The 23,145-nt window shown below is 46.9% G+C and overlaps 1 protein-coding gene across 3 annotated transcripts in view; it reads right to left on the bottom strand.

Moving 5' to 3' along the window:
* Positions 1-23,145, bottom strand: part of CACNB4 (calcium voltage-gated channel auxiliary subunit beta 4) — a 92,173-nt gene that overhangs the window by 41,853 nt on the left and 27,175 nt on the right. The window contains exon 1 of one of the 3 annotated variants that reach the window (XM_065070207.1): positions 13,961-14,224. The exons of 1 other annotated variant lie outside the window; for it this stretch is intronic. In XM_065070207.1, the coding sequence (XP_064926279.1) occupies positions 13,961-14,005 (45 nt within the window). In that variant the 5' untranslated portion in view covers positions 14,006-14,224. Of the gene's footprint in view, positions 1-13,960; positions 14,225-23,145 lie in introns of those variants that run through there. One more of the 3 variants, XM_021297890.2, reaches the window with a different exon arrangement.

The following is a 23,145-nucleotide window of genomic DNA, read 5'->3' as shown; positions in this document are numbered from 1 at the left end:
GGGGGCAGTGAGCCTGCTCCGTCCCCAGGATATACGTTCATGTACATATGGAGGAGCCGAGCGCTTCCACGTGGGGTACTCACACCCACCTTCCATCCTGCTGAGGACCTGCAGGACCCTTCTGCTCAGAGCCATCTCCTGAAGGAAGGTTTTTCTGAAGGAGAGGGAACTGCTGGAGAGAGTCCAGCGCAGCCACCAAGATGCTGGAGGGAGTGGAGCATCTCCCGTGTGAGGAAAGGATGAGGGAGCTGGGGCTCTGGAGCTGGACAAGAGGAGACTGAGGGGGGACTCATTCATGTTTACAGATATATAAAGGGGGAGTGTCAGGAGGATGGAGCCAGGCTCTTCTTGGTGACAACCAGTGATAGGACAAGGGGCAATGGGTACAAACTGGAACACAGGAGGTTCCACTTAAATACGAGAAGAAACTTGTTCCCGGTGAGGGTGGCAGAGCCTGGCCCAGGCTGCCCAGGGGGTTGTGGAGTCTCCTGTGCAGACATTCCAACCCGCCTGGACACCTTCCTGTGTAACCTCATCTGGGTGTTCCTGCTCCATGGGGGGATTGCACTGGATGAGCTTGCCAGGGCCCTTCAACCCCTGACACTCTGGGATTCTGTGGGTTTTATGCAGCTGTCCCTCCCAGCAACGCACAGCAGAGTAAAAAGTACAAAATGCCAGCGTTCCCCGTCCTTGGAGGCACATTTCATGCACCTCCTCTCCAGGAACAGGGCCTGCAGTCCTGGGCTCCTAGTTCCTAACCCCCGTGCATCTTGTCAGAGCCCAGGATGTACAGGACACACCGCCGCAGACACAGCAGGATTCAGGCTGTTTCTTATTGACACTTGTACCTGTGTCGCTCTTGTTGTGGCCCCGCTGCCCCGACACAGCCCCTTCCGTACCGCTCCCTACTGCGGCTCTTATCGTCCATCTCAACGCTGGAGAAGAGCTGTGCAAGCAACACTACTGAAACACCAACAAATTACCAAATTAGTACAAGATACCAAATAAGTGAGAGGGGAAAAAGGTGCTGAGGCTCACAGAGGAGGGACAACTCTTCCTCTCCCTGCCCCATCACCCCGAAGCAGCAACCCACAGGGTGCTGGTTGTGCAGCTTGGCCGATTCCCCACAAAATGATGGGAGGAACAAGAACTGCAGCTGCTGAAGGAGGAAAATAAAGCAGGGAAGAGCAGGATCTGGCTTGTTCCTCCTGGCAGCCGGAGCTCTGTGTCAGCAGCGCCGCTGCAATGCACAGCAAAGGCGAGAGGGGCTTGCTCGGGGAGAAAAGAGCAAAATAAAATCAAAGCAAAAAGAAAAACCAACCCGAACGCTCCTGGGCTCCCCCGAGCCTGCAGCACGTACCCGGCCAGCCTTGGGAAACCACTCTGCTCACTTCCCTCCTGAAAACCTTTGATAGGGGAAAGCTGCTTAATCTTCCAGCTGCAAGTAACGCAGCAGCTGCAGTTGGGTGAAGAGACAACAGAACCAAAGGGAGGAATTATTATTTAATGGCTGGAAGAAATGAGCAGGAATCGGGACTTTTGGGCTGCACTTCTCTGAAACGCATCAGTCCAGCTCCACTGGAACCCAGTTCGTTTTACCCATCAGTTCTGTTCTGGCCTCAAATTTCAGAGTTACCGGGTACATGTAATTTCTATTTAGGCCAGATAGGTTTGGAAGTGTCCAGCAAAGCCAGGCTGAAAAGCAGGCTGGGATAACTTTGGACCTACCTCTTCACAGATCAGTTTTCAGCAAAACAACACTGCAGTGTTATTTATTGACATCATTGGTGTTATTCTGAGGATATAGACCAGAATTTCTTTATCCATAAGAGATCAGACCACCCAGGACAGAGGTAGCCTAGTTTTGTTAGTGTTTTGTTGTTGTTGAGGGATGCAAAATACTCAATTCTGATGCCAAATGGATCTTGCACACCTTTTATAAACTAAATTCTTGCTTGAAGGAAGACACAAGATATCTGTGCAAAGTCACATGCCTTTGAACGTATTTTTCCACTTAGCAAATACCCCTTGCGGGCAAGAACCTGAATAAGAAATCTTACAACAGGAGCTTCCTCTTGCAGACAAGACGACTGTGGAAGTGTGATGGTTCTGTTGATATATCCAAGCATCTTAGAAACAGATTTTAGTACTGAGCACATTACATATTGGAATGACTGTCATGATCACCCCTTAGACATCATGACTTTAAACTTGGTCAGCGCCAGGGACACTCCTGGCCTGATGGAGCCAAAGACCCAACGTATTAAACAAACAAACAAAAAGCCAAAACCAACCAACCACAAAAAAACCCACAGCAAATAATATTTTGAACCTGGGACTGTACACACGGGCAAATATTTGCTGTAGGGATCTTTTCTGGACCATTGTGAACAACAAAGCCCTCACCCTGCAAGTAGTGCGCAAACTCCTTTTGTATCTTCCAAATGTACATGGTCCAGGCGCTAGGAGGCATAAAAGCTCCTTGAAACGCAGCACTTTATACCTGAAATACACTGAAATACGTGTAACTATGTAATTCAAAACCCTATGTAGAAATTCCTGCACTACATAAGCCTATACAGAACGTAAATGAGGCGGGAGGTTAATACGGGACACATCTCATTGAGAAATGAGATGGAAAGGTCTTACAGCGAAAGGGCGAGGTGCAAACCTGATTCTGAGCCAACCGAAAGGAAACACCTGTGTATGATAAATTCAGAGCAGCGGAGCTCAACACTTCACAAAGTGCTTAAATACTATAACAGAGAAACCATCTTCAGTGCAGATGTGACCAGTGGTACCATCGGCACTGGAAATGACACTCGAAGGCAAGTTTCAAAGCCTAAATCAACTCGCTAAGTCTGTTCAGCAAAATAATTTCTGTGCATCCACCACCGCTCCACGAATTCTAAACGTACAACAGGAAATACTCCAGCTCGTGACTCTTTTCCTCCTCACTCCCACTCGTGCTGTGTTTACACACAGCAGACCCCATGTATTAAAGGGAAGATGATTTCATGTGTTCCTGAAATGGATCCACTCCCGCGTGGAACGCAGCAGCTATTCAACATTGTACGGAAGCCCTTCCTACCACTCTGCTCCTTAGGACAGCAAGGGAAAAACAAGACAACTGTACTTAGCATGGAAAAACGTAGGGAGGCAAAATAGAACTCATTTGTCCGTTTTTCCAGCTGTCAATATCCTCCTCGTTTTCCAATGAGAGATCAATAAAAAGCGCAAAGTTCCGATAGTCCTGTCTAATGGGGTAAAAAACGTCCTGAGAACTTTTTCACTTGAACAAGCACCGCAATGGGGATAAAGCTGCTTCTCATGTCTTGTCAGAAACTCTGAAAACAAATACACTCAGAAATATAATAACTTTGCCCATTTTTCTTTTTTAAACAGGCACTTGAGCAAGTACACAATTGAACATCAGTATGGTAATTGTGCTTAAAGAACAAGAGCTCCGGTGAGGTGGGAAACTGCTATATTCTATATCCATGGTGAGCATACATGTCAAATGGCAGCGGGTACCTCTGCTCAGCAGCTTTTTGCAGGGCCTGATCAATGGAAACAAAGTGGTGATAGGGACCTTAAAATAAATAAATAAATAAAGAAAATATATATACAAATACATATATATATATACACATACATATATATATACACACACACATACATATATATATATAAGATGAGCAGTGTTGGTCAAGACATCCAGAGGGTAAAGGGACCATCACACCCTGTGCTCCACTTGTTTATTCCACTTGTTTATTCTCCTTTTGGCACTTGAGATCACCACTAATTGTTCCGGAAAATACAATTTTATCGTGGTATCTCACGACCTATGTATCTTAGCGGAGATTAACTGATGTTTTGTCAGAATCCATCATCTTCCCAGGCAAAATAGACACATTATTCGGGGGACACACCAATCACAGAAGAAGTCCTCTATGGAAAAGAAAAGTCTGTAAAGCAGCAGAATAGTGGAATAACCATTAGAAACACTGGTTTATTCACAGATCAAAGGATGAGAGGTTCTGAAAGAGTTTTGTTTGAACTAATAGGCCAGAGGATTTTGAGCTGTACCCAACCCTGTGAGCAGGACGGGGAACGGGGACGGTGCCTTGGCCACCCCGCCCTACAGCTCTTTCCAAGGGGGCGAGAGGCACAAAGGGCTCATTTATGGCCATAATGGACATGGCTGTTAAAAAACATCCTCCAGGCTCATACACACCAGAGGCAGCCAGCACAGCCAGGAAAACCTGACATGTATAATAATACAATCACTAAGTGTGATGCCAGTGCACCAAGGACAAACAGCAGGAGGAAGCAGAAAGAGCCGAGCAGTGAGAGCTGATTTGCAGGGAAATGTCCCAGCACGTTAAAAACAAATATAGAGGACTCGCAGGGAAAATGTATTTAGTATAAGCGAAATTGTCTCAAAATAGAAGGGCTTTGGCAGTTTTATATGAAGTGTTAGCAGCTCATTCGAACACGCACTTCACCACTTCAGTACTCAGCAAGATGATAGGGAGTGTTTTTGCTCATGATTTCTTCCGTGTTGCTGTAATAAATCAAATCAGTGCCAGGCTGCGTTCCCCATGCCGGTGAAACAGCACAAGCACATAGCTCCATCTCTGTAACTTACACAGCCTTGGTACTACCTGACTTTCTAGGGAAAACAAACCAAACCAAAAGGAGAGAGCAGCCCCTTGTCCCTGGTGGGCACAACAGACTCATCGGAACTTGCAGTTGGACAGAATACCCCCTTCCTGCCCTGAAAGTCGCCCTTCAGTTTTCACAGAGTGACAGAATAGCTGAGGTTGGAAGGGACCTCCTGAGCCCAACCCCTATATACCCATATGTATGTATATACATACACATATGTATGTGTATATATAGACACAAACCCATCATCTGTTCAAAGCGAGTCTGTCAGGAGCGCAGCCAAGTTAAGGCAAGGCAGAAGCTTGGAGGAAGGGAAGGCAGGGAAAGATGCAGGAGCAAACAAGGAGGCCCCAAAGTTACTCAGCACACACCAAACGACACTGTGCTTGGAGACATTCTCCTCTACCCCACCTGCTGCCCGGCTAATTTTTAAGAACTTGTCTCCTCTGGAAAATGACACAGGAGAAATCCCTTCTGACGCCCAGTAACACAGAAAGCTGGGCACAAATCCGTGCTCCAACACAAGCCTGTAAGCTCCAGCGCAGCGAGGGAGCTCCGGTCCGGTCTCGTCTTTTCTTTGGTTTATGAAACAAACAATGAAAAACCCCCTCCAGGCCACACTCCCGAGTAGTTCCAGACATATATGATGCTACATCAGGAGTGAGTGGCAGGCAGCTGAATTCATTGGGCACGCACAGGTCCACGAAAGATGTTGTGAGTGAAGAGAACCAAGATGCCCAGGAGCGACGGATTCTCCTGCGGAAAGAGAGATTTACCTGGACAAGGACAAAAACTGTGCCCACCAACAGGCCGGTGACCTCCGCCCTGTGCAGAAGTACAAATATATTGCACCTGAATGTAGGTAAATGTTGAAGACACGGGTAACAGGAAAGGACGCGGCAAAACGAGACACTCAAGAACTGAAAGCAGTCCACTGTTGGCATGAAAATCACCAACAAAGCACTGTGGAAAAATACAAACCAGGATCTGATGGAAGTTTGCAAGCAAATCTTGACAGCACCTGCGACCCCTACAGAACTCAGCATTCAGCTGGCTAAGTGACATTTTGAAATTAATTACCGGGTTCTAAATGACCGTGAACAGTTGTCAGGCTTGTCCTGTTTGTAAAGTCATCTGCATTTGTGTAAGCTGCTGATTCTTAAACCCAGGCTGCGCTATCTCTGTAAAGGCACGCTCAGTGGAAAAACATCTAACAGCTCGGTATCTCACACGCAGAACGTGTTTTAGGGAGATAGGGAAGCCAGCCACAGCACCAACAAATCACACGCTAAGCTTCTCCCCTTATTTATTATTCCTATGATGTGTCCCTTCGGCAGCAAGAGCCACATTCCTCCCCCAGACGCCCTTGAGCCTTTTACGCTTCCGAGCGTTTTCTTAAGCCGTGGGAAATGTTTAAAGCGACCTGCAATCCGGGATCAGCACATTTATGAGAGGCCCTTGTCCTTTCGGCTGCGCTCCACGCTCAGTCAGGAGTTCACCACAAGGAATCCAAAAGCTGGAGTAAAGCCGTAGTTAACTACACACCTTAGTCCTTCCTATGAACAAACACTACTCAACACACACTATCCCAGTCTGGTGAGCTCTTATAAAAATTATTTACGATTCTTACTGAAAGTTTTATTTGACTACCATACTACCAAATCACAGCATTGCATTTAACAAACAGAAGACCTGAGTCAGATAGCAAATCGTTTTCCCGTAAGCACAAAACATTAGATTTTGTAAGAATGGCCCATGCTGTAGTAATACTAGGACTCTGGGAATGTTAATAGAAAAAAATCTAAGCAAAACCAGCCAAGCAAACCCCCAAAGAGAAAACCAGCTAACTTTCCAACCCTGTCAGACAGCCTTTATACAAAAGAAAAATGTCAGGCAGATGACGATTCATTAGTCGAAGCAATCTATTAAGAACTAATGGAAATGAAAACAGATTTGAAACTGTCAGAGACACACAAACGCTTTGACCATGTAAAAGCCAAATCTCAACCAGAGTTCAGAAGACTTAATGGGCAGAGGATAATCTCTTTAGCAGAAATTATCTACTCTGTTTGCAGCCAAGACAGACTTTAATGCACACTTGACACTAAAAATCCCACAGAAACAGCGAGGAGATAACTGGCAGCAGTTCAGCAAACCATCCTGGAATGACGAGGTCCTGACATTACTCATCCTTTTTGGATTAAACATCAGAAAACTTCACTAGTCCAGCGCAGAAACAAAGAACAGCTTTGCTTGAAGAGCAGCCGGGTGTCATCAACAGCTGGGTGTCATCAACAGCCGGGTGTCACCAACAGCCGGATGGCACTGCAAGCTCTCCTCGTGGTTCACATCCAGATCCACAACCTCTCCAGGGAGCCACAGAAAGGAAACCCAGCTGCCTCCTACTGATCATCGGCCCCACAACCGGGGGTCGTCTTATTAATTTTACCTACAAACCAAGCAGAGATTTTCGCAAGTAGTAAAACTCCTCCGTGCACCGTAAAGAGGGTGTGTATTGCCAGGCTTTCCACCGCCAGAGAATCCTCCTGGCAAGCAAGAAAAATGCACCAGCCCTCACAAGCCCTGCCTGCAAAATCCATCGAGCCCTATAAAACGACAATCAGATCCAAACTACCAGTCTCCAGCTTGAAAATCTCAGAAGAAACGATGCACCCAATAACCACTGAAAGGCTTCTAACCGCACTGATGGCCCCAGGTTTTACGTGACAGCTGCGTGAAGCCTTTTGCTTGAACTCGGCTGCCTGTTGTACAAAGATGTTCTATGAAACATGTTGGGTGTTACAAAACTCACAGCAGTAACCCTGGGATTGCAGAGAGAGATGACAAGCTCCGCAGGCACAGAGGATGAGTTTCAGGAGCAAGTGCAAGGGAACGCCCGTGATCACACTGCACACGCTCTGTTCTCCCAGGCAGATGTATAGGAAAGATGTATAGGGCAAGCAAAGACCACCATTCCTTCTCTGTGAGAGATCGAAGAGGTACCACACAGAGATCCAGTTGATATTTAAATATGAACTTCCCTACTGAGGTTTGTGGTTCTATAATCATGTTCTTCTGCTTGAGCAGATCTTCTTGTCCCACTTGGCATGAGGAAAAGCGCACAGGAGCAACACAAGGGATGGCTGGTGAGAGGAGCAATGTCACCACGGGGGTGGAGGACACTGTCCCCAAAACACCAACACCGACATTCTGTGTGCTGAATGAACCGTGTTTGCCTACTATTCCCGTCATCTCTTTCCTAAAAATCCTCAGCAACGCTCAGTCAAGAATGATATGTGACAACTGGAGACAAAACTTCCAGATCAGCACGGTTTTTACACAGGTGTCACATCCACCTTCCTCCCAGAGGAACGAATGCCCAGTGCGGCTGCTCTGCACCGCAGCAGCTCCTTGCTGGCTCCTGCAGCTCACACATGATTTTATCAGCTTGTGGCAATACCACAGTTTGTACTGCTGGTTACCAATACGCTGGAATTGCTCCAAGCAGAGCTTTCTACCCTAATGCATGACCTCAAGCCATTAACACTGCGGATAAAGTCCATACCTGTCCCCATACACAATGTCAGTATGATACATATTGCACAGCCAGCCACTATTTTCCCAAGGACCAGAACCAGAGGAAACGGCCTCAAGTTGCCCAGGGGAGGTTGAGGTTGATCTGGGAACAATTTCTTCCCCAGAGGGCTGTGGGGCATTGGAACAGGCTGCCCAGGGCACTGCTGGAGTCACCAGCCCTGGAGGGATGGACAGACGGACATGAGGTTCTCAGGACATGGGGCAGTGCCAGGGGTGGGGGAACGCTTGAACTCAATCTTAAAAGGTCTTTTCCAACCAAAACCATTCTGTGATTCTATTTTCCAGCTCCACGCTACAGCTCTGATGACCCAGGGCTGTAGAAATGGCTCTTGCACCCACTGCCCTTCGCGTGGCCAACCCTGAACATCAGCTCCCAGGGTCAACAACCAGCACATAGTTCCTACAAACAACAAAGGTGTTTCAGAATCTAAAATGCTTTTACGGATCTGGGCATGAATCCCACCAAAAGTGTTCATCTAATTCTTGGTGATAGAGTTTGAACTCGCACAGTAGCTTTGATTGAAGCACATCATCCTGGCTTATAAAGCAGCAGAAAATGAAAATGCTGCTTCTCTGGTGTACTGAGAGCCCCCTCTAGCACCGGAATAGGAGGCAGGGACAAGAAGAGCCCCAGAGAAAGCAGAACTGGATGCCAGCCAAATGGCAAAGGGACATCCAGAAAAGAAGGTGCATATACAGCTTAAGAGAAGGAGACCATGATGGGGAAAAAGCAAAGAGGGGAAGGCAGCTACCAAAGAGCTACTGCAACAGAGACATCCTGGGCAAAAAAAGACTCCCTTACCTCCTTCTTTAAAGGTCACTGAGGCAGCGCACAGAAATCCAATCAATATTGCAATATGAACTTCCCTACCAAAAACACACGCAGAAGACCAAGTCATAAATCAAATGCCATCTTAAACGCCTTGAACACAAGGAGGAAGCAGACGAGCTGAATGGGAAACGCTGGCATTATTAAGCAGCCCTTGCTAATCCCGACCCTTTCCCTCGTGCAAAACCAGGCTGAGCTTCTGAGCAGCGACTTCCAAGGGCCCTGATAACTGACTCGAGTGCAGATGATAAAGCCTCTCGCGTGCTGACAAGCCTTAAACTTACACCTTGTGAGAGTGAGGAAAACCATTTCACATGCTCAGGTGCTGCTCTGAAGGTATAAATATTAAAAACAAAACAAACCAAAAAGACACAACACACAAAAAAACCCCAAACAAACTAAAAGGGCTCAGTCTGATAGTTTCCTGGGTGCGAAAGGCCGAGGCTCACTTGGGCCATGCATCATTCCCAATAACTTGCTGGGGCTGGGAAGGACTCTGCACGAGAAGGTACTTGTTGCTGATTGCTGCAGATAAATTTTCAATGAAATACAGTTCTAATGGAAAATGTCATTTTACAGAAAATGCCGTTTCTTATGGGAGCGTCTCGTGGAAGTTTGTTTCTGAAAAAGATGGAGTCTCTACTGAAACCAAACTGGAAGATTCTGGACTGAACTGAGACCTTTCCCCTGTGAGCAGACACACTCCTCTCGCTTCACAGCTGGGAGGGCAAAACAGTTTGATTTTCCAACCAATGGACCTCACTGTCACAATCCCCCTGTGCTAACGGGTTTTTACATCCTATTCTCTTGTTATCAAGAATGTCACACACTCTTCCCTACAAGGCAAACATGTCTTCATTCCCCAAAGGGTGACCTTGTTTAGATCTACTCAAAGCGTTAAAAAAGCCCCCCAAAAATCCCCCAAATCACAGGGGAAGGCAACAAACTAGGCCAAAATCTTCATTGGGAAGATGTTTCTTTCTATGGCCGTGAACATTCCATCAACTGAAAGGCTGCACTGTGTTCATTAGCAGGGCACACGTGCCTGCAGACGTTGTTTGCTTCCATATCTCTGCACCTCTTTTCTTCAACGTGGCAACCACTTTTTGTCTACAATCGCTGGTAGGTTTTTTGAGCTTCAACAGTGTAATTTTCCTCCTCCAAAATGCCTCACACTAACTAGTGCATCATCTACTTCACATTAATCATCACAGCTGGTAATGGATTCTAATACTCATGCACACGCCCAGCCCACTTCTTTATATATATATATATATATAAAAAAATAATAATACATATTTTACATATATTCTATATATATGCACACATACACACTACAATAACAGCTTCAATTACAAAAATCATCTATATATTTGTTCGCTGATAAAAAAATGTCATGTTTGTCCCTGGATTTAAGAGGAAAATGTCACCCGCACACTTTTCCTAGAGCATCCTCTGATCAGTTCATCTGTGTATTATCTACCAGAAGAGGCCAGGTATGAACTCAGCACACAGCTCAGCTTCCCGGTCTTTAAATGTTGTGATTTTACTGTAGCTTTCTAAAAGTGAGCAGGTATACTCTGTGTCAGTGCCATACACCGATCACTCTTCTTTTCCTCCAGTGCAAATTAAAATTTTATATGTATACATAGGAGTTATAACAGGTGCAGGTTTATGACTGAAAAAACCTCATTGTGGATATTGAAGTCAGAAATCAGCCGAACAACACCCCAACTGTAACACCCCTATGGTTGTGTGAAGCGGTTCGGAGGCACTCAGCGACACGCATCTATTTCAGTCCAGCGAAGATCCACACAGGTTAACCCTTGATCACAACTGCTGCTCTTCCCATTGCTTTCATTCATAAGAAACACATATACCACAATAAACCCAGCTCAAGGAAGGAGGGCATGTGGGTTTCTGTTTTAGAGCTAGGCGCAGCTTTAGCTCCTACCACATTTCAGCACAAGTGCTGCCTAGGAGGGCGCCTAAAGCCAGCTCAGCTCTGCTTAGGCTTGACCCAGATCAGCTGCCTGCCGGGCTGGAGGTTGAGACAGACCTGAGTAAACGCTGCTAGTTCACTGGGTTCCAACAGTTTTCCGCTACTTCGGACATGCACCAGGATTTCCATCACAGAAAACGCAGCGTGAACATCGTCCACACGCAAAACAATGAAAACTGGGGTAAAAAACCACAATCGTTTGTTAGCTCTTATTCCTCGCTATGAATATTAGGCCATTACTATAGAAAACCGCTGTATGGATTTGATGAGGGCAAATGACTACTTTAGGAAGACGTTACTGTATTAGAATGGCACATCTTGATATGGTTTATTTGATGCCAGAACCAGTGCAGGCAGCACAAGTCCTCGACCGCATCTCCCCTGCTTCAGCGGATGGAAGAGCACGTTGGGTACCTCGGCTTGTAGACCCTGCAGTTCAACAGCTGCGCAACATCTGGGCTGAGCCTTTCACATCCTAAACCTCAGAACAAGTGAGGCCTTTCCTTTCACCTTTCCGTGCTCTCACTCATTTTCTCTTAACCACAGGGAACCAGTATTCTACCATTGATTTGTTTTTCACGATATTAATTCTATCACGTTGGCTTTCTTTGGCATGAAAGTAATACTCATATGACCCATCATGCTACCTGTTTGCCAGAATATTGTCTCAGCGGGTTTTCTCAACTCATGAGTCAGAATCCAAAATAATAATAAGGTACAATGTTTGAAGCAAGAGGTTCAGGTGCATAAAGCAAACAAACACTTGGGGAATTTCATCTGCTTTGTGTCTGAGCCTTTGGGGTTTACAGCCTCCAGCCTTTCCATATGACTGGGAGATCTAGATTGCTTTTAGGGTTTGGTGGTGTGGTTTGGGGGTTATTTTTGTTAATGAAAGCTGAGATTCTCACATATTCCCACAATTCCAGAAGTTGAGTTTATCACAAACATTCTCAAGTGCTGAGAGACCGTAAATTACAAAAGCTGTAAACAGCATAACCATGAACTAGTCAAGTGTATTTAAGAGCTTGGAAATTACTTTTTCATGCCAGCCTTTCAAAGCAGACAGCTAAAGACCGAGTTCCTCTGTTACGAACACGATTCTTACAGTACAATCTAACACAGATGCCTGTGTAACAGGCAGGTCTCTGCTCTTCTGCCGTCGTTCAAACTGCTTAAGCCGCTTTTCCCAAATAATGTTCTTGGAAGAAACCAGTGGGGCTCTACTGAAACACATGGAGTTAAGCATCTTAGAAGCACCCTCAAATCCCACCAGACATCTATTTGTGTTCTCTAGTGAACTTTGAAATGCGGCTTTTATAGCTAAAACATTCCTTCTACAGCAACAACTATCCAACAACTTATCCATACGACTATGCTTTTAAGTTGCCTTTTATACTTAAGTTGCCTATTTATACTTTGCTGAAAGACATTATCCTAGCACAAGACATATTCGGGACTGAGAACAGTCCCCAAGAATTCACGCTTTGCCTGGTTTACAGAAACAACCAGTCAGATCCTAAAACACATCCCTAAAGGAACCAACACACTCATATGCACTTGGCATGGCAACTTGTAAGCAGCAGCGAGAGACAACACAAATTAACACATGCGTGCTAAAAAGGCAGGAATTTCTAAATTGACCCAAAGCAGCAGAGTTTTGAAAGAATTCAAACACATAGTTTTGGAAGAATTCAAACACATAGTTTTGGAAGAATTCAAACACACAGTTTTGGAAGAATTCAAACACAGTTTTGAAAGAATTCAAACACACAGTTTTGAAAGAATTCAAACACACAGTTTTGAAAGAATTCAAACACACAGTTTTGAAAGAATTCAAATGCACGGGGTTTCCTCTCGGCACAGTGTGTCGCATCAGTTAATTTCAATTCTGCACAGTCTCGGTTCCCCTCCCTCTGAAATAAAGAGATGCTAAAACAAGTTGCTGGTACATGAGGCAACATGTAGACAGATTTACACCTCCCAGCCCTAGACCGACACAACCTCACTGCCAGGTGAGGCAAAAATCCTCATCTGAAGCGACACAGAGTCCTGTCCGTTCTCCTGGGGATGCCACATCACACGATACATACGTCTGCATTGACGTACGCTCTATTTTATGGTATAATCTGTGCATTTTACGAGCTGGCCACAAGGCCTTATGTAACAGATCCCTGTTTAATATGGAACGGGGTGCTCATCGCCGCGGCAATCCCGGCAGTTCCCTCGCCCCCAGTGATTCTGCTCCAGGGGGCTCCTGCGCAGCTAGCGCTGGAAATAAATACAATAAAATAAAATAAATAAAAAAACCCCACGGCACTTGGACAACCGCCCCTGACGATGCTTATTTTGGGCATCAAGCTCTGACTGACCACGGTAACGGGGCCGCTGTGCTGCAAGAGAACCATTTTGTGAGGGACGGCCCCGGCTCCCCAGCCAGGCTGCTGCACATTCGGTGACGCCGGAGGGGAGATCGCCTCCCAACCAACGACCCCGGCCTGTCCCGGTTTCTTTTGGGCGACACAGCCCCTGGCACCCCCGGCGATGTCTCAGCCACCACGGGCCCGCACGGCTGATCCGTCCGTCCGTCCCAACGGGATCCGTGCGTTACCGGCGGCAGCCGCGCAACTTGTGCGGCTGGAACCAACGGCTCTCCCCGCGGTGCTGCTGGACGCACCGGCAGCGGGAGCCAGAGCTGCCCGCCCGGAGCCGCCTGCCCACGGCTGCCGGACCCCGAACCGCCGCCGCTCCCCCCGTTATGTAACGGGGGAGCATTTCGGGAGGCTCCAGCCGGCACACGCCACCTCCGGTCACAAAGACGGGGGGTTCAGGGGTATGTTCGCGGTTCCCCCCGCCGCACTCACCGCCTCCGAGTCTTCAAATCCATGCAGGTACAAGTTGTCGTACATGGAGGTCCGCTGACGCCGGGCGCCTCTCTCGGTGCGGAACCGGCGCTGCGAGGCGCCGCGGGGGAGGGGAAGGCGGAGGCCTGTGCGGCGGCGGGGCCGGTCCTGCCCTCTCAGCGCTGCGGACGCCCCAGCCGCGGCGCCGCCTCCCGCGCCCACCGGTGCCGCCGCAGGTGCCGCTGCCGGCGCCGCGCCCCCCGCAGCCCCCCCGCTCCGCTCCGCGCCTTCCCGCCCGCCGCGGCCCGCTCCCCGCGCCGCCGCTCCTCATTGGCTGCGACGCGCGGCCGCCGCGCCGCCATTGGCTGCCATGCACTACCGCCGCGCCGCCATTGGCTATGACGCGACGCTTACCACAGCCTTGCGGGCGCAGCCGAGGACCGGTGCCCCCCCCCACCGCCTCACGGCAGCTGCTGCCTGACGGCGGCGGGGCGACCTCCGGCCAGGGTGCCCAAGGAGGGGCAAAAACCCCAGTAATATTCAATATTCAAAACCAATACTATTCAATATATTACCAATACTATTCAATATATTCATCAATGGTTGCATGAGGGACTAGAGTGCACCGTCAGCAAGTTTGCTGGTGACACCGAACTGGGAGGAGTGGTGACACTGGAAGCTGTGCTGCCATCAGAGACCTGGACAGGCTGGAGAGCTGGGCGGGGAAAATTTAATGAAACAGAAGAAGGGAAAGTGCAGAGTCTTGTATCTGGGCAGGAACAATCCCAGGTTCCAGTATAAGTTGGGGAAAGGCCTGTTGGTGAGCAGTGTAGGGGAAAGGGACCTGGGGACAGCAGGGTGACCATGAGCCAGCACTGGGCCCTTGTGGCCAGGAAGCCAATGGTACCTGGGGTGGGTTAGAAGGGGGTGGTCAGTAGGTCAGAGAGGTTCTCCTGCCCCTCTGCTCTGCCCTGGGGAGACCACACCTGGAATATTGTGTCCAGCTGTGGCCCCTCAGTCCCAGCAGGACAGGGAACTGCTGGAGAGAGTCCAGCGCAGCCACCAAGATGCTGAAGGGAGTGGAGCATCTCCCGTGTGAGGAAAGGCTGAGGGAGCTGGGGCTCTGGAGCTTGGAGGCAACTAAGGGGTGACCTCATTCATGGTTATAAATGTGGAAAGGGTGTCAGGAGGATGGAGCCAGGCTCTTCTGGGTGACAACCAATGACAGGACAAGGGGCAATGGGTACAAACTGGAACACAGGATGTTCCATTTAAATTTGAGAAGAAACTTGTTCCTGGTGAGGGTGGCAGAGCCTGGCCCAGGCTGCCCAGGGGGTTGTGGAGTCTCCTTCTGTGCAGACATTCCAACCCGCCTGGACACCTTCCTGTGTAACCTCATCTGGGTGTTCCTGCTCCATGGGGGGATTGCACTGGATGAGCTTTCCAGGGCCCTTCCAGTCCCTGACATTCTGGGATTCTGTGAAATAGCAAGGGTGTTCCTTTCTTTATTTGCCCCAGCCTCACTTCTTCAAGATCCCAGAGAACAGCAGTTGGTTTCTGAGGAGAAACACAACCCACTCCCCCCAAGGTCTGAAAACAAACCAACCAAACCCCCACAGTATGTCCAGGGGACACACAAACCTCAGCCCACAGGTGAAGAAACCACATCCAGAGGAGCTAATTAACTGCACAGTCACACCAACACCCCTCCACATGCATGTCTCCCGACTTCCCATCTCATAGCACTGAATGATTCTCCTTCCCAAAACATTAAACTTTGTAGTGAGCAAGCATAACACTAAAGAATAGCCCTATGTGATAAAAAGACACATAAATAATAATAAAAGGAATTATAGGAAAACAAATTTACTACTTACTTCCTGTCCTTATTAAAACAATTATTTTAAATCCCATCCTCAGTGCAATCAGATCCCACATCCCTGTGTTCACAAACACCTCCTATCTTTCTTTTCTGTTTGCTTAATTTACTCTTCCTTGCAAAGGCTTAATTTAGTTCTGCAAAGTTACCACTAATCACTTGGGAAGTGTCCAAGAGACATCTGAAGCAAAGCCAAAGGTGTTATTCTCCCCATATTCTCAACCTCTTCCAAATTTAATCAAAGATTCACACAGAATCGCAAAGTTATGGTAAGTCTTACTCCCAATTTGCTACCTCTAGGCCCTCCGTGTATTCTTCTGTCTATATAACCTCCTGGTTTTCAAGAGCTTATGTATCTACATATGGAGTCCCACTGATGATCCACTGAAGAATCTCATGGTTAAGGTTTAGGTCTCTTGAAGTGTTTTTCGGGATTGAGTTCTCAGACTACAAAATCTTCCAAGGAATCGCACCTTCACGTCTAGCCCCATGCAACGAGCTCATTACCAATGTTAACCCAACATACAAATCACACCAAGCAGTTAATAATAAATCTCGGATGGGTTTTTAGCGGCCTGTTTCAAACAAGACAGCACTGCATAGACTCATACCGGTTGGAAACGATCCTTGAGATCATTGGGCCAAGTGACTTGTGTCAAACCGCTCCTGGTAGAATGCTTGTTCAGGTGCCAGAAACCACCTCTGTGACTGGCACTTAACTGGCTCCTTCCTGGAGGAGGATTTCAACATCCAAGGTTGTCTTTAAAATTCTCATTAACTCCCTATACAGGAGTGAATGGATCAATTATTAGGGCCCGTGCTATGGAGCAGGTCCCTTCCCCTCCCCACCCTGAAGATCTGTGATGTTACAAATTTAAAGAAATACAAACATTGCTGGTGGCAGACTATTAAAACTTAAAATGAGAAGGAATTTCAAAGTGCAACATCAGAATAATTTGCCAGCTCCAATCAAAAAAATAAAAAGGCCTTGAAATCACAAGAAGAAAAGAAAAAGTGTCTGAACTTCACATAAATTTGTAATGAAATAATTTAAGTCAGAAGTCAGGGGAATCACTATTTGATTTCAAGTACTTACATTTCACACTGTCCTTTTAAGATGCAGAGGTTATTAAAAATAGATATTTAATGACTCAACTTGAAAGGCTCCTAAAAGATGCTATAAAAATACACACACAGCTCATTAAATAGGGATTGTACTTGAAAAAGATCTAAACATAAGGGACAGCCACACAACCTGCTTCAAGCTTAGGTGCCTAAAATACAGTGCTTAGGCTGTTCAGTCAGGGCAGGGGCTCTGAGTAACCCCTGGGGAACCTCAAGCTGCTTCTTCCCAGTTTGGTAGAAGAGCTGTGGGCAGGTGTGACAGTCCTGTCCCCAACACCTCCCCAGGGCCACCGGCACAGGGCCCTGCCCATGCCCTCCCCGTGCAGGGACCGGGACGTGGCGGGGACCTGAACTGCCCCCCTGCGACAGAGCAACCCCCAGTCAGCCCAAACACACACATCTAACGCCTGTTCCCATGGTATGAGGCGGAGAAAATCATTAGAAGAGCCAAATAAATACAGGAACCTCTGTATTTATAAGTTGTTTGTTTGTTTTTTCCCAGGCATGAGCCTAAAATGCAAAAATACAAATACCGGTAATACAGAGGAACTCTAAATCAAAGACCATTGAATATTATGAGGTAACTTATCTGAGAAACACGCAACAGGAACCAGCAGAGGTAACACAGCAAAGCAGGAGAGGAAGATGTTCAGCTCTTTGGGAACTGATAAGTCAATCAGGCTCTCAAAATATACCAAAGGAACAGGAGGCTGGATGGAGCTCAGAAACAGGGAGCAAGGGAGGTTTGCAGAGGCGAGAACGTACAGGCTAAGGAAAATCACTCAAAATGTATTAGCCATCGCTATTCCACTGTCAGCTGTAATGCAGGTATCTCTATACATGCCTGCTGGAGTATGGGGCATTATTCAGTAAAAGCATGTTGTGTTTTTACAGTTAGGGACACCACGTTACACTGGATACACGGCTGGTCATCTCTGTTGGCTTCCAGAAAGTCAAATCTCTTTGGTTTCAGCTTATAGGATAGTTTAACACAGGCAAAATGGAAAGAGTGCAATGGGAGAGACAGTTAAAAGCTTCATCTTTTTAGCTTCCCAAGGAGTGATCCAAACAAACAAACAAACAAACCCACAACAATAGCAGATGAGGGTCGCAGGTTAACTGAAGGTTTTCAGAGATCAAAATCATCCCTGGCCTGTTTCGGAAAGGGAATACAGATGATCTGATATTATTAGGCTGGGAATTCCACTGCCTCAGGCCACAGAGAAGGGCTCTGGTACCTGTCACCCTCAGCCTGCACTTGGCTAACGCTAAACAACCCGCATCCAAAAATCCATCAGCTTGTGTGTGTGTGAACACAGAGCTGTGAAGACATGAAATGAGTACCTGAGCTGAACTCGGTCTTTTTAAGGTCTAATCCTTTAAAATACCTTTTTATTTTTTTTTTTAATGGTATGAGTTGCTGCATTATACATTTTGTTTGTATCATTGATTTATGGCAGTGATCTTCAAAGGCTGGTAAACGGGCATTCTGAGCAGTGTGCTCTCTGCTTTTACTAGGATTTAATCGTGTGGCGTTGCACCCTCCATAGGCACGTGGGACGTTCCTCACCGTTCCTCACGTCCATCCTCTGGGGATGGCGGCGGGACCACGGGAAGTAGCTTTCACACGGATTTACTGCAATATTGTATGCAGGGAGCCTATGTTGCCCTTTGATCTCAGCCCACAACTCCACGTGTTCCCAAAGGCACAGGGGATTTTAAAGCAGATGTCAACAAGATTAAAACCCAATACAGTTTCTATAGGACCTACTCAGTGCTTCTGTCAAAAACCAGGCTGTCCCATCACTAAAGACATATATCACTACCTGCAATAGTTTCAGCATTTGGAAAGGGTCTTCTAAGACTTCTAACAACCAGTAAGTCACTGGGGATAAACCCAGACTAACACATTTTCTTCAATATGTTTAAATATATGCTTTACTGCACCCTATTAGGCTTGGGGGGGGAACGGATTTTAAGTCAGAATACTCTGAGCATCCCGCAGACCTCTGAAATACTTGGCTTCCTCCAAATACTCTGATCCCACTATAGATCATTCATATTCTCTTTTTTTTATTAGAACCAACCCTCTCTGAAGTACAAAGGGAGTCTGTTGGATCCACATATTCCAGAATATCAATTATTTAGTCACTTCTGAGCTATCCAAATGTGGAAATACTGCTTTTCCCAGGGCATGAGTCTCGTCCAGAACCACAAGACATTTTATTTAAAGCCCAATCTGACGATTACACAACCAAACGACAGCTCTCGTGTGGTTCTTTCAGGAGATGTAGCAATGAACTATTTGCATAAACACCCTAAAGTGCTATTTGAATAAAAGCGCAGGAACTAGATTGCCAAGTCGAGCAAACGCCTCAGCACCGCAGTGCGCAAAGCCAGAATGTAAGTCAGCAAGTTCTCCCTTTTCCGTACTCTGACAGAATTCCGCCCTCACCTGGGATTTGGCTGTTACCAGCCCCCCGTGGGTCGCACAGCGGGACCGCAGGCCTCCTTTCCTGCTACTGTGGAGGAGGAAGGAGAAGGAATATTAACCCTGAAGTGACAAAAACCAAACGCCAACTTGGTGAAGAAGTTCTTTATGGCCTCTTCCTGCTCTGGGGTAATGAGACAGTATCCCCGCAGCAGGCAAAGGCATTTTAATGAAAAGCATTCTTGGCTACATGAATAGCACCTCTGGACATGAACTCGCTCCTTCTAGCAGTTTGAAGCACACGGAAGGCTCCAAAACCCACAGCCCTCATCGGCATTCTTCAGACAAAACACAAGCATTGGTTTTGACCTTCCGTTGCCTGAATTCTGGGACCTGTTGAGGAAAATTGCTCTCCCCCATGTGATGCTGCTCTTGTTGAAAGCAGCAAAACAGCCCAAGTATATATTTCATTAATATAAAGGAAAAAGGCAGTCAGCATTAGCCAGCAATCCACCTAAGGCAGAACTTGCTTCCATCAGTTGGAAGGAGTCCAGTTCCTCACTCTTCTCAGTTATTTGGCATAGCCCAATTTTTACCCCTTCTCCCTCTAAAACCATTTCTCTCTCTCTCCCCTCCTCTGTTTTATAATATAGATTAGATAAGCATCCAGTTCAGTAACAACAGCTTCTGCCTTGGGGCGGAGGTATGAATAAAACAACCTCTTGAGATCCCCACTAACCCTGTTTTCCACCAGCTCATGAGCCATGAGAGCGGGATGACATCTGTGGTATTTGGCAGTCCTCGAAGCCATCAGATGAATAGCGACGTATTCATATTTCCAAAGAAAGAAGTATTGTGCTGTTTGGGATACGTCGTGGCACAGAGAATTCTGCGCATTTAAAGGTTTTATTCAAAGAGACTACTGGATGGCATGCTTTAATTCTTTGAATTGCAAGTCATAAATTAGTCTGGTAGGGTCTAATTTGACAGTTCTTCTGGAGGAAGTGAGGTGCCACCTATTCTAAAACATATTCATCTGACACTGTTATGTAAAGGCTGCTATAATTAAAGAGAGTGTGAAGACTTCGTTGTCGCTTTCTCTTCATTTAAAGCACCTTCAATGAGAGAGGTAACTGGGCTACATTTGTAGGTATCCTCTATATTTAACCAGTTGTGAAATTCCTCTTTCTTGCAGGCACTGTGGAGATTTGCAAGTAGCTGAGCTGTGGCGAACCCAGAATCACAGCTACAGCCTTCCAGCGTGTTTTTGAGAAAGAAAAGTAGATTATCTGCAGCTCCTGAGCCAGATAGGAATGCACTCCAAGGCTTTATTAACTCAAGCCAGCTCTAATTGTGGTTCCCACCGGTGCACGGTATAGAGCGAAGCAAATCCAAAATTACCTGCAAGATGTTGCCAGACAAAGAGAACTCCCTGCAGCAAAACTCGCATCAGTTCCCAGCTCTCAGCACCCACCACACTGTTACTGCCTGAAGGTCCAAAATATCGAGTCACGCTACAGGTACCAACCCGAAAAGACAGAGTGGTTTTATGGCTGGAACTGTGTCATATCTTTTCGTTGGAAGGAAGATAGAGGAGTGCTGGTTTTAGAGAAGATATATATTTTTATCTTCCATGCCAAAAACCATCTGGGCCAAAGGATTAAACATTTGTTTTATTTCTTATTTTAAGCTCCTCTTCTTTTCTTATGAATGCTAATCAATCTCCTTAACTGCCGTAAGTGCTGATGCTGCGTGTTGCTGTGTACCACTTTAGACTGCAACTGATGAAATTATGGGAAACTATCAATAAAAGCGAATTACAAAGTTTATGGGAAGCTGGTGTCATTTTACCCACGTAGTGAAAGTCCCCATTGCATTCTGGAAAGCCTTAACAGTACCGAAACACACACAGGAACACACACGAGAGCAACACTCACCCACCTGGGGCTGAGCAAAGCAAAAGTGCAGGGAGCCTGGAATGGGGGAAGGAGAAGAAGAATATGGCCATGGTGACCGGGAATGCCAGGTATATCGCATCCCACCACAGCTGTTTGTTAAATGTTATGCACTCTGCATCTGGACCATCTCAAGACCTTCATCATAGAATCACAGGATGGTTTGTGGTGAAGGGCCCTTCCCAGCTCCCCAGTGCCCCCCCTGCCATGAGCAGGGACATCTTCACCAGCTCAGGTTGCTCAGAGCCCCGTCCAGCCTGGCCTGGGATGTCTCCAGGGATGGTTCAGCCACCACCTCTCTGGCCAACCCATTCCAGGCTCTCACCGCCCTCAGGGGAAACAATTTCTTCCTCATGTCCATCTCCCCTCCTTGTCCTATCACAACACAACCTGCTAAAAAGTCTGTCCCCATCTTTCTTATCAGCCCCTTTTAAGTCCAGAAAGGCCACACTAAGGTCTCCCTGGAGCTTCTCTTCTCCAGCTGAACACCCCAACTCTCTCACCTGTCCCCAGCAGAGCTGTTCCAGCCTCGGATCATTCCTGTGGCTCCTCTGGCCCCTCTCCAGCAGGTCCGTGTGTGTCCTGTGCTGGGACAGAGCTGGACCAGCACTGCAGGGGGGCTCACAGAGCGGGGCAGAGGGGACAATCCCCTCCCTCCACTGCTGCCCACGGGGCTGGTGACACAGCCCAGGGTACGATTATCCTTCTGGGCTGCAAGAGCACCTTGCTGGCTCGTGTCCCATCTCTCATGTGTGAGCACCCCCAGTCCATCTCCCGGGGGCTGCTCCCCACCCCTCCATCCCCAGCCTGTCCTGGTACCAGGGTTGCCCTGCCCCAGGTGCAGGACATCGCACTTGGCCTTGTTGAACCTCATGAGGTTCACATGGGCCCACTTCTCCAGCTTGTCCACATCCCTCTGGGTGGCACCATCTGGCACCCATTATAAGAAAAGTGTATTAGCCGGTGCCACACACACTGCTATTCCAAGTGAGTTCATCAGAACTTGTGAGATGGAGGATGCCACAGAGGCTTCAGAGCAATAACCAGAAAGATTTTCCAATCTCATATAGTCATACAGCCCAGATAGCTCCTGGTTGGTGTTAATTTCCCAAATGCACTCAAATATTTGTAGTTTTATCGGTAAACATTCAGAAAAATGTTACTTTGAATATATTTTTGATAAATTATAACTATCAAGTAATAGCTTTTTAGAGAAAACAAAGCCTTGACTGGGCAGGTGGAGCTGGACAAACATGACCCTGCAAGCTAAAACAAAACTCCAGCTTCTGTAAAAAAGATCATCTCACTGGAGAGGTTTTATTCCTTTAGATAAGCCTGTAAAACTACAATTTCTCCTTTTCATTTTCAGCAAGTTAGACTAGGGCAAAGGCTGCTTTAAAATGAGTCAAAGAGTTTTGAAGTCCTTGCGCTAAGAAGAATTTGTTGTTGTTCCTAAGAGGCTAAATGAATAAATAAATGAATAGATAAATAAATAAAGCTAGGCAAATATAGGAACTTATCTATAGTTTGCTGCTTCCCCTTGGGATTTTACAGGGATGGCTTGATTAGCCTGTTGATGTTATTGAGTTTTTGTATGCTTTATAATCCGATTACCATATCCTGCAACACAGCACTTTGAATTTCACAGCAAGGGACTATAGGAACCTCTTCAGTTCGTTTCAGTAGATTTCCATGACACCCGTCCAAGTGGAGAAACTGATCCACAAACAACAGATCAATGAACGAGGAGCCACTTATCCAACCTGATTTCTTTAAATATTTAGTGAGGGTAGCTGGGAATTGAGAAAAACAAATA

The sequence above is a fragment of the Columba livia genome, chromosome 7, assembly GCF_036013475.1.
Source record: "Columba livia isolate bColLiv1 breed racing homer chromosome 7, bColLiv1.pat.W.v2, whole genome shotgun sequence".
In the NCBI taxonomy this organism is placed as follows: domain Eukaryota; kingdom Metazoa; phylum Chordata; class Aves; order Columbiformes; family Columbidae; genus Columba; species Columba livia.
This window is presented reverse-complemented; position numbering and strand designations above follow the sequence as displayed.